The sequence below is a fragment of the Lasioglossum baleicum genome, chromosome 12 (assembly GCF_051020765.1).
Source record: "Lasioglossum baleicum chromosome 12, iyLasBale1, whole genome shotgun sequence".
Classification (NCBI taxonomy): Eukaryota; Metazoa; Arthropoda; class Insecta; order Hymenoptera; family Halictidae; genus Lasioglossum; species Lasioglossum baleicum.
In genome coordinates this window covers 14,575,165-14,587,330 of record NC_134940.1, presented here as the reverse complement: position 1 = coordinate 14,587,330, position 12,166 = coordinate 14,575,165, and the positions used below count along the sequence as shown (strand labels likewise).

General features: G+C 39.0%; 1 protein-coding gene across 5 annotated transcripts in view; it reads right to left on the bottom strand.

Annotated features, from left to right (window-relative positions):
* Positions 1 to 12,166, bottom strand: part of Cad87a (cadherin 87A) — a 295,629-nt gene that overhangs the window by 11,409 nt on the left and 272,054 nt on the right. For all 5 annotated transcript variants that reach the window (XM_076434313.1, XM_076434314.1, XM_076434316.1 and 2 more), the window contains 3 exons: positions 6,831 to 7,088; positions 1,689 to 1,823; positions 780 to 972 (listed from right to left, as the gene is read on the bottom strand). In XM_076434313.1, coding sequence (XP_076290428.1) covers positions 780 to 972; positions 1,689 to 1,823; positions 6,831 to 7,088 — 586 coding nt within the window. The remainder of the gene's footprint in view (positions 1 to 779; positions 973 to 1,688; positions 1,824 to 6,830; positions 7,089 to 12,166) is intronic.

Genomic DNA, 12,166 nt, shown 5'->3' with positions numbered 1-12,166 from the left:
ATCGAGGGTGTAAACGGGTTTATGGATATTTTATCAGGATCATAAAACATGTCTAGCACAAAGTCCCAAACGGGCACCCAACTGTGTACAGTAATATTTCCGTAACTGTCATGTCGTATCGTCGGGTCTGACGATCATCAGTTCTAGCAGAGGTGCTCCATTATTTGTAGTGTGCGGAACGTAGAGAAGATCAGACATCAAAGGACTCTCGTGCCAGCTCAGTCTTTTAAATTCAGAAATCGAGATTCCTTATTTTTGGTTTTTCGACGATGAAACTTTTACCATACCATTCGCCTTGTTTTTCTGATTAAAGTGACACCATATATGATATAGTTGCGATCATAATTATTTCTGTAACAAGCGATTAGTGTTTCGGACTTGGCATTCGCGATAAAGGCAAGACGAATAATTAGAATCGTAATTATATCGTGATTGGTGTCATGTTGATTAGAAAAACGAGACGAGTGCGATGGTAAAGGTTTCACGAAAAAAATAAAAAGTTAGAAAAGTTGCATAATCTTCTGCTTCGCTTGCATTAGTGTGAGTTTCGCCGATATTCGACCCCTCGCTGGCTCGGTCGTCGAGCGTGTTTACCGGTTGACGGGTTTCCAAGGGGGATGCCCCACGGGTGGGAATAAAATTTGGACAGTTACGGTAGACACCTCTGCGACAGACACAGAGATATTACCCGGTTATGAACAGTAGAGATGTTAATTGAAAAAATCCTGAAATACTGTGAAGAGGAGAACATGTACTGAGAGATTGTGACGTTTACTTACTGGTAACCAGTTCGTAGATCATTTTTCTCGGCATTCCCCTGTCACCGTCTCGAGCTTTGATAGTCATAACCAGTGTTCCAATGGGATCGTCTTCGCGCACCACACCAGTTAGCGAGTCCAGAAATTCCGGCGGGCTATTCTGAATATCCGCTACCTTGATTTCGACCCCTGTGGTTTCATTGTTCAAGCCGTCCTGCGAGTAAAATTCATACTTTCAAAAGTGACTTCGCAGTCTGACCCCCGTGTTATCGTTCTGCGACTCTGATGAATGAGGCGATGTGGAACCGCGGTGGTCATTTCTCCGGCATATACATTTCTAGGCGCGCTCTCTCAAATTGAATAAGGAACATGAATTCAACGTGGCTCATTGCATAAATGTAAAACAGTCCGAATTAAGAATACGTCGACAATATAGCTGTATATAAAACAAAAATTCATTTGTCTCGTGTGTAAAAAATTTAGGGTAAAGTTGCTCAAGTCGTATCATTTGAATTTTGAACGAACTACGGCGACGACAGCACAAGAGTTGCTGCCACAAACCAGCCTCATTATAAATCCTGTCATCAAGTAAGTTTATTTCAATTTTCTTATAATTTTCTACATATGTTTGGTAGTCAATGTTGCAAGTAAATTATTGATAATATTATGTTCCTTATTAAGTATAAATTCAGTAGAATTTACATAATCGTTTGGTACGAAATCTACCTTTGAATAACACATTTAATTTCTGTTTATTTGATAAATCCTAAGTTTTATACGGTTCTTTTCTTAAGGGGAGTACGACTTGAGCAACCTTACCCTATAATCAAATTTCAAAAAATGTCCAACGATGATGACTGACAATCTGTGCATATAGGTAACTACTTAGTGACGGCATAATGGAAATTACTTTGCAAACTGTACACTTACACTCGCCCGAAGTACCAATTGGTAGAAGGGTCTCTCCCTGTAGTCGAGTGGTTGTCGCAGCACTAGTGCCCCGACGTATGAGTTCTGACTTTTCTCCACCTTGACAATGCCGAATTTATCGCAGGCATCGAGAAACTGTAAAAGAAATCCAGAATTACTTATCGAGTATGCGCTGTAGAATATATTTACGCGTTCACCAGTTCGTTGAAGCCATTTGAAGTAACTTTTTCCCTTGCGAAAATGTTCTCCGGCGGCTTTGTTGAGGAGCTATTAACTAAAAACACGGACCAATCAGAGCGTGGCTACAGCAGGCAAATTCCGGGATGGCGACAGGTCCTGCTGAGCGGGGCGTTGACATTGGTCGAGCCGGAATCTGTCCGCGTCGCGTCAAAGCGTAGCATCGCTGTGATTGGTCCGTATTATTCGTTAATAACTCCACAATGAAGCTGCGGAAAATATTTTCGCAAAGGAAAAAGTTTCTTCAAATGACCTCAGGAATCACCCCTTTCAAGGAGATATTATACAACATTTTTGGGACACCCTGTATAATATTTTATGCAGCCGGAAAGATTTAATTTCTTGTAATTGATTATTGGTGAGTTTCATTTTTTGGAATAAGTTGCTACACGATTACTATTCTTAATCAAAGATTAATCGATTTGCTAGGTTCCTCTCGACCTCGGGACCCAATAAAAAGGACTTTACGTGGAAACGATGTTGAATTCATAGGTAGCATAGCTGGTAATGTGCAAAGTTTAAAGCAAATCGGGCGTGGGTAATTTTGTAGGTATTTCGCATGTGGTCCTTTCTGTTTGGAAATAACTGCCGACGCATTTCTACATATATACACATTGTAAATAAATGTTCTATCCACCTACGCGACTAAACTCGGTTCTACAATATACAGGAGAATTTCATTAGCTGATGTACATAGTACATACATACATATGTATATCGTGAATCGGTCATTATCACCGCTTAACGTAATCGCTGCAACCCAATAGATTTGTTCAGAATCGCCCTATATTACGGAAACTGTGCACAATATTGCCCGTAGTTATCTTTGAATTAGATGTAGCTACTATTTCAACAAAATATTTCAAAAGTAACTATTAAAATTGAAATAATATATCTTATTTAAGTACGAGATATTGTCTTAATATAATAATTGACGAAATAAATACAAATACCTATCACACGATTTTTGACTTTTAAAGCGAAACTAATTTTACATGTAACCATTGACACACACTCTCACATTCTAAACCAGGCCTGTCCAACACGCGGCCTCGCCGTGCGATTTTACATTTCTATTGAAACTTTTGTCTCTCGTTGTATGTATACAAAAAATATTAAATAAATTAAGTGTCATTGTTATAATGCGCAAGTGCGACTACGAACTCCAGTTCTATATTTGATATCTTCGATATAATCGAGTTACAGTGCAACAATGAAATGAACCAAATTTTTTCAAATCCACATCAAAAATTAATTTTTACAATAATTACATTACATCCGAGAGATATTCCAACTTAAGATATTTTGCGCAACGAGTTGTAAACATTTGTTGAACATTTACTAAAAACTGTACCGCTCTGAAAATTCGAAGAGTTGGACCAAGATGGGGTTAAATATATAGCATCTAACGAGACAGTTGAAGCATTTCTTCCGAAGATCAAATTTACAAAGAGTTCATCACGTGATAAAATTATCTGTTATTTTATTGGAATAGATAAATTTAAATGAAAAATTATTTGCGAACGAACGCTACGTTAGGCTCAGAGTCGCCAGATTAAAACTTGTGTCTCTGCTCTACCTTCCCCCTCTACGACGCTACCACGTCACGTGATCAATCCGGTGCAGGCAGAGAGAGGGTAACTTCTTCCCCTTAATTCTTGCTCCCTCCCCTCATCTGACTCATTGTCAGGCTCGGTGTTTACGGGGCGTTCGATATCACAGCGATTTACGGTACAAACGCAGCGTGAACCATTTATATCGTCTTTCGGGGTTCGATAACTGAACCATCCGTTGCGCAGGTTTTAAACGATCAAATCGTAAGAAAAATGATCACCGTATTGGGCACTTTTTTCTAAAAAATATTCCGATACGTTTATCACCATGGCACGGGGAATATTATGTACCCGTAGAAGTTCTGCGGGGAAACTGGAAAGGTGCAGCTGGAATATTAGCGGGTACAACGCGTACCATCTACGTCATATCCGCTCGATAAATTCAGGGAGCCGTTGGACGACCAATAAAACTGTAAAACTCTTTAACCAATGGCTCGGCGGCTTTGCGATGGTGAACTTTAACGTCTCCTTTCTTTACACAGCGAAATGGCGAACAATGCTTGGTCGTTCAACGTCCGTAATGTTTTTTGAAACATGTCGAATTTTGTAGTATTCTTTATTAGGCGTTGTATAAGTAGACAAATGAATTCTTAAATAATTACTGAAAATGAAAATTTTAAAATAACTTTTACTTTAACGAACTATCTAAAATTTATTTCCCCAATAGAAAATTAAAAAATTTTTTAATTTAAAATTTATAATTCATCAATTTATAAATTTTAAAATTTTAATGAAGTCCCTTCGATGTAAATGAAAAGCTTGTACTTCAAACTAAAATTTTATCAAAAACATTTCCAATATTTTTACTGTGTTACGACGTTACATTATAATTACAAAATCTGGAACTACATATACGTTTATTTCTTCTCTTAATAATTTTAGTCAGTTGGAAAGAACACAAGAGTATTTTTAGATTCTTTAAATAATTTTACTCTATTCGGAATTTGATTTTGATTTGATCAATTTTGTTATAAATGCATCAAGTTCGTAGTCCAATAATATAACATGTGTAACTGTATTATCATGTTTGATAATGTAGAGTTATTATAGGATTACATTTATTTTGTTGTGTATATAAAGCAAAACTGTTTAATCATTATTCATAATAAGGTGATATAATACTATTGCAAATGTGACAGATGAATAATTTTGATCGAACATAATTTGATAAGGTATAATATGTTTCACAGTTGAATTAAACATCTCTAGCTTTCGGGTACATATTTAGTAGGAACGTATCGAAAATTATTTCGATATGTCTCGCGTTAATTATTATTGTACGTAGCTATTTAAAGGTATTGCTTTATAACGACGAACTAATTATAAGGCATACCGTCAAAGTTATTGATTCGCTTCTTCCAAGTTACTATTTTAAGTCTAATTATTTTGTCCTAATTAATTAGACTCATTATATATGAGTTTCCAGAGTGATTGCAAAGATCAAACGTGAGCATTAGGTCGACGTAGGTGCGTGTACGAATATGTAGCTGATGAAATTACTTTGCGACTGCTTTGACTTGAATTAAGTATACCCGGGTTCTACTTGTTTCAATTTCAATCGAGCGGATCTATTTTAATTATAAATAATAATAACACAATGGAATTTTTATCTAAATATTTTCCTTCTGCAAGACAAGATTGTGCAATTAAAGTTCAAAACTCTTGAAAATTGTAGTGGCGTTGTAGTTATGCGCCATGATGTATTACAGTGAAGCTTTGATCTAAGAAAAATGGAAACCGTAGGATCTAAGAAACAGCACGGCCCCGAGGGTTTTTCTTATTGTTAGATCAAGGCTTCACTGTACAATACAATAGAATTTACCGGTGATAGATCTACGCGCCAAGTATGATTTAAGGGATGTTAAAGGCTCAAGGCGGTACAGTATCGATTAATTTCCTTTGTAGTATCTTCTACTGCAAAATGAAGTGTGCATAGTCAAATATTAAACCGGGTGGAAATGGGTAGATACTATTTTATACATCAGCTTCTTCTGAGTGGAGCCGTGTGACTGAAACTTACACCAGAAAGGTCTATTACCCTGAATTCATGGCGCAGCTCGAGATAAAAGATGCAAGAATATCCTTCGTGTGCTGCTCGCAAACGTATTGCCAGGATAAAATGTAAATCTTTGTTTAGGACGTTCAACAGCGAGCACCGAACTCCTTCATAATTCGCCAGATTTCATTAAATCATCCGTATTTCCCAACTGGGCTTCACTAACAATCGAAATGAGAATCTAGACAGCTGCACAGACGGTTTTATTAAATGTCAACATTTTCCAAAGAATATCTTCTCGTCTGTACTTTCGATTTAACATTCATAGAAGAGCACGCTGGACTTTTTGTAGCAGCTTGTCTGTTCCTCAATGATAAATAAATGGAGAACGTCGCTGCCGACTTCTTTCGTTCGCGTACGTTTTTTAACGTCGTTTGTGCAGAATGATTAATTGATGTTACGGGATGAATTCGAAATCGCTTGCGAGTATCGTCTACGAAATTAATCTCGGGGCGTTTGACTATTTAATTCAACGTGCTGCATATTCTCCCTAGTATGGTGTCTTACGTAATGTATTAATACGAGACAATATAAACTCCCGCTGCGGAGGATTCATCTCGGAGTCGCTTGAATTTTCTATGGCGAGCGAGTTGCCAAGTACGCGACTATGTCTTTGGGATTATAATTTCACACTGAGAACATTCAACTCTGAATTTCTTGTTTAACGCTTAGCTTTTCGACGAAATCGCGTTTGATAAATAGACGAATATGTATCTGTGTTATTAAATAGGAATTAGGACCCCCACCATTGATTTTATGGTGTCCTACTCTTCTTATTTTCACGGAACGAACGTTGGTGGGGGAAGCAAGCGTTTGAGTGGCCCCAACCGCGCCCTTAGCCTCCCCTTCTACGACGCTATTACCCACGCTTTCGCCACGGCTCGGTCACGTGACTAATCCGATACTGGCAGAGAGGGGGTAACCTTTTCCCCTCAATTCGTGCTCCCTCATCTCATCTGGCGACTCTGATAATACCATCGGAATAACCATATTGGAATCATATCGTCTAAATGTATCTGTACTTGAGTTTATAATGCTAAAAATAAAAAAGTTTTACCTACTTTATAGAAACGACCCACAATGCCACGTGGTGTGTGACCAATTTGGGAGAAATGGAGCTAGTAGTAATTCTCTACAGATGATAATATATGTACAGGGAGTAAGGAGAAGTTCCATCTGTTAGGTGTAATACATTTCCATGCGATATTAGTCCTGTAATGAGTATTAATGACTCACCTGAGGCTGAGGAACACAGGTTAGATCTATGTTGTCGCCCAATAGGTCAGGATCCGTTACTCTAATACCCGGAAGAATTGTCGTGCCAACTGGAAGGTCCTCTTCGGCTACGGCTTCGTACGGCACACCCAGAAATCGTGGGGGATTGTCGTTCTCGTCGAGAACGATCACGAATGCATCGACACCAACGATATTCGGCTGTTGACCCGCGGGTACTTCGTCTTCCAGCGTGACGCGGAAGCGTATCGTATCGTTCTCCTAAAACAAGCAACAAATTTCTGGATAAGGTATACGAGATATTTCTCGAAAAGATCTTGCTGTACTTATGTCGAATTATTAAATTAAAGACTGACAAATCGTATGCACAGGGTGGACCGATATTCGCGGTACAAATAAACAAATTCTTTTTTCGTAAAAAAAATTGGATGCCACTTTTGGAGTGTGTTCGAGGTCGACGTCTCGCTGAAAAATAAACGACCCGAATCAATGTTATTTTATCACGCTTATATTAGCTTGCCGAGTTGTCGTTTTTGTTGTTGTAAAAAGTAGATAATAAAAAAATATGTAAAAAAAACTTTTTGAAAACCATGCTTATATTAAAATGCACTGAAAAGGAAAAAATAATTTTTTTAGACATCAGTGACTATAAATAAAAGCGTGGAGCGCCCACGAAGATTGCGTCAATATAGTTTAGCGCTCCACGCTTTTATTTATAGTCACTAATGTCTAAAAAAATTATTTTTTCCTTTTCAGTGCATTTTAATGTAAGCGTGGCTTTTAAAAAGTTTCTTTTTATACATTTTTTTTTCTTATTCATCTGTCTATCATTCAGATGTTAGCTAAAGTCAATGTGTTCACAGAAATGGCGAGAAATATCGACAAATGTGTACAATATACTGATCGTCCATTAGGAGTGGGGCGCAGGGGGATCTGCGAGTTCCTAATTTTGACGCCAGGCTGCGGCCCCCACTTTTACGCTTAGGTTCTGGCGGGTACGGTCGACAGAGAAGACATAGGAGCTCAGCAAACCAGTCTTTGTCTCTCTGTAGCGCGGAGTACGAAAAACGATCTGTAGTTGCTAATATTATTACAATGCCGGGAACTTTAAACTCACTTTTGTCCGTTGCACGTGACGAACAAAAGGTATCGTTAATTATGCAAAAACGGACGAGCAAACAAAAGGATGTCGTATAGTGTGGCGAGGTTACCTCAGATTAGATAAACCATATCAACATTTGAGAAGCCATCCAGTGCTGAAGTCGGCAATACTCATAATACAGAAATTCGAATTTTAAACTTTCTTCTGTCCACTATATCGGTTTGTCTTTGACGGCTGATTATTATTGTCACGGTGCGTTGTACGTACACGTACGATCCTGCACAATTAGGTCGACGTCACTTGAGATTCACTTCGTCCAAAGCCGGCGAGGTATTCCGACTTGGTTGGTGAACATACATGAAAGAGCAGGGCGCACGTTCGGAGGTACGAAGTTACTTGAGAAGTTTTACTGTCCCTCAAAGAAGCCTTTGGATTTGGTCGCGAACGTGCTCAAGCCCGTACGTGAGAAACCAGAGTTACGTACCTTCTCTTTTACGAGATCGATCATTCACGAACCGATCTTGACTCTTGAAGCGGATATCGTTCTTTATACAGCCGTGGAATGGAAGTTTGAAACTTGAACGAGTCGTTTAACTTCTTAGCAAATTTGCTTTCGATAATGCACCTGCGGCATAATTCTCGCATACATATAGATGCGAAAATTCCGGTTACTTACTCGGACGATAAGAACTTTCTACAATGACTGAATCTCGCGTTACTCAAAGTACAAATCCTTTCTTATATCTTATGGCTTCCTAGCTGTACACGCTCCTGGACAAAATATCAGGTCGTGAAGTATGAAACTTGACAAATAAAACACAATTTTCAAACACATTTGTCAAGACCTGATATTAAGACATATTTATATATCTTGCATATTTAGTGGTAGGAAATGCACGCTAAATACGCCCTGTATCTTGCTTACCACTTCCGGAGTGAACACGCGACGTCTTAGGCCGAGCACATTTGCCTCGATTGAGGCAAAACCGTCCCCACCATAGCGCCCTCTGCCTCCCTCCAATAAGAGCCGTTGTCATGGAGAAAGAACGCGCTTCTATGGTGGGGAACGCTGGCGAAAGAGAGTTGGGGGAGGAAGCGTTTGAGGGGCCCTAACCTCGCTAAATCAACGCTTATGTAGCCAACCAAAATGTATAGATTATTTGAAACCTTCTGTATTTAACATATTTGCACAAATTCAAGAAAAATTTAAGAAAAAAACAAAGAATAGATATTCAGGGAAATTTTGAAATATTTTTAGAGGAACTTTAACAAGTAACTGGTATCCCGGTTGGCTATACAAGGGTTAAGACTTGTGTCCCGACTCTACCTTCCCCCACGCTTCCGCCACGGCCCGGTCACGTGACACGTTCTGTTTCTGTTTTCCCCTCAATTTGTGCTCCCTCCCTTCATGTGGCGACTCTGGCCTCAACCGTGCCCAGCACTGCGTTTCATTATTCAGTAAAACATCCGATCAGAACTAATTATTTATTGGTAACGTTCTACAGAGATTAGTAAAATTTATAGAAAATATTCTGACTTATATTTATACCAAATATTTAATTATTATATAAGTACTCGCGGAATAATCTCCCTACTGAACTTGTAACAATTAAAATTTACTAACAGATTTATTAATACGACCATCTAAAATTCAAGTTATTGAATCTTTCACAAAAGACTTGCTTATGTTCGCGAAAGCGTATAAAACAAATTCTTACACTGCACGAAGAGATTTTCTTTATTTTTTCAAGTTGTCTTGTTTGCTCCTTCAGAGGGATAAAACGAACGTCACGTAAGTATTGCCGGAACTGCTTAAGAAAGTCTGCAGTGAGCCACGGAAGCTTAAATATAAACACAGTGTTTAACGTAAGACAAGTTTAAAGACTGTTTTTGATACATGAACGAAAAAAAAAGAAGTCTGTTCGTTAAACTTTCAAACTTCTCAAACGAGATGCCACTCCGGAACAGGCTGTCCCCTCGAGTTTTACCGGTGCTTGCTTTTCTCTCAATTAAAGCTCGTTATTTTCTGGGTAAGCATAGTTTAAAGAAGTTCCCACAAAAAAGTAAAATTAGATAGGCTAGTTTAGCTCTGCAAAATACTAGACATTTAAAATTCACTGCTCTGTGCAAATTAATTTGGATTCGTTAATCCTTAATCCGTTCCTGATGTTAGGACTTATATCGAATAGGACGTATACCAAACCAACGTTTCCCATAAGAGGTAATGTAAAAATGATTAATCCGTTCTACTGATGGCTGACTAACTCCTATTGATATTATATCAATTCTGGCTCCAACTCTGGCTCTTTTGTTTATAAATCATTAATAGATTTATGTATACATAAATAAATCGATAATATTCGATCTACAGTATAGACGTATTGTATATGTATGTATATACCTCGGCACTATGTAGAGGAGAAACAGTTAAAGTTATGGTAGTAGTATTTTCTAACTATTTCCTGAAAGTGAGAAAGTAACATCGAGAAAGTTCCATATTCTTAGACTTTAATACAATATTTCAACTATTTATTCAGTTTTATTACAAATCTTAATTATTTCGAGTACATATTTTTTCAATTTGGAGAGTCGGAGTCGAAATCGGCGTCGGAGTCGGAGTCGGAGGTAAAAAAAAAGAGGAGTCGGAGTTAAGAATTTTGTCAACCGACTCCGAAGCCCTGATTTAAACACCCTAATACCTCAATTTCTTTGTAGCGCGATCGCCCGCTCAAGGGGGAACCTCCTAGTAGTGGGGATAAACAAGTCACATCATCCGCACACCCGAAAGTCGCATCAATCGCGGGAACATTGTATTCCGCGGCGAGACCGGAAGTGAGAGGACCGAGAACCGTGCAATTCTACTGAATGACTACAATTTGCTGGGAGGTCAAGGATCCAAACACGTAGTCCAGTCTTATCTTGCGTGTCGTCGGTTCTCCTCCGACCACAATACAAGAGCACGGTAATTTTGACTTGATGGACCAGAAGAACTTCCTTTTCCGTCTGCGCACACATTCACGTTTCATGAATGCTTCTTCGCTTTCCCTCCTCGGGGGAGACAAGTGTACGCGACGGTGTCTAACCTTGGAGGGTTTTCTGCTCGCCGGAAGTGGTACAGTCACGCGACTCTTTTCTGCCGTTCTCCGTTCTCCTCTTTTGATTCTCTTTCTTCCGTCTTTCTGCCCGTCCCTCCCTTCTCTCTTCTCGCCCCTTTGCCTTCCAACGTTTTCATATAATTCTCTTCTCGTTCCGGAGCTTCCTGTCGCCGACAGGAGGAAAGGGACACAACCGTAGTCGCTTTCTCGACACAATGCAAGCTCCTGGCTTCGGGCTAGTTGCTACTTTCGGTCACCGTATATCGCGGCTACGTGTACAGAATCGCGATCCGCGCCGGACAAAGGCTCGACACAGCTGTGTTTCCCTCGCTTTTGCGCTTTTATTTAGACGGTCGCGATACCAGAAGCAAACAGCCTCTGTGCGACGACCTTTATCGACGCGATCGTTGCGTCGCTCGTTCGGATTACACTGAATCGACCTGTGCTACGCCGCTCGGAAGTCTCTGCCATCTGATGTTACACTGTTCTCGCTTGTTCGGTCACGCGATTGATTATCGCAAGAATGTTTAAGGATGTTCTGGAGGTATACAAAAACGCAACAAAATTTTTGAAAATTTGACAAGATATAATTCTTACTAAATTAATGCAATTACCAAAGTTTGGGTTCGATTCACTGCACAGAGTTTAAGAATTATAGTCAACTTAAAGTTTGCAGATTTTAACACGTCTTCTTATGGAGAATTCATAAAATTCCACTTGAAACCCTATTTAAACCTTGAAGAAACGCAACTAGAAACTCCAGTTTTCTTTTATATGTAGTAAAAATTATGTAATTAATTATGTTCAAAATTTATTAGGATTCTCTAAACAGTTACAGAGCAAGAAAATTATAAACTGTTACAAAACGTCAAATTTATCGTGTTGTCTCTCACTAGCATGGAAACGCGACAAGCGTAGACCACTGAATATAGCTACAGAGGGTACAGTATTCGCAAAAGTTTAATGTAAAATATACTCATGAATGGCTTGCATTGCCATGTATTGATGGATTTCGAATTTCTTGTACTTTTGTCTCCCATTGTACCTCCAGAACATCCTTAATACAGTACCGTGAACAATTATAGCCACCCTCACGACCGATCGCTAGACTGCGGATCTTCACGACCAAATAAAAATTGTCC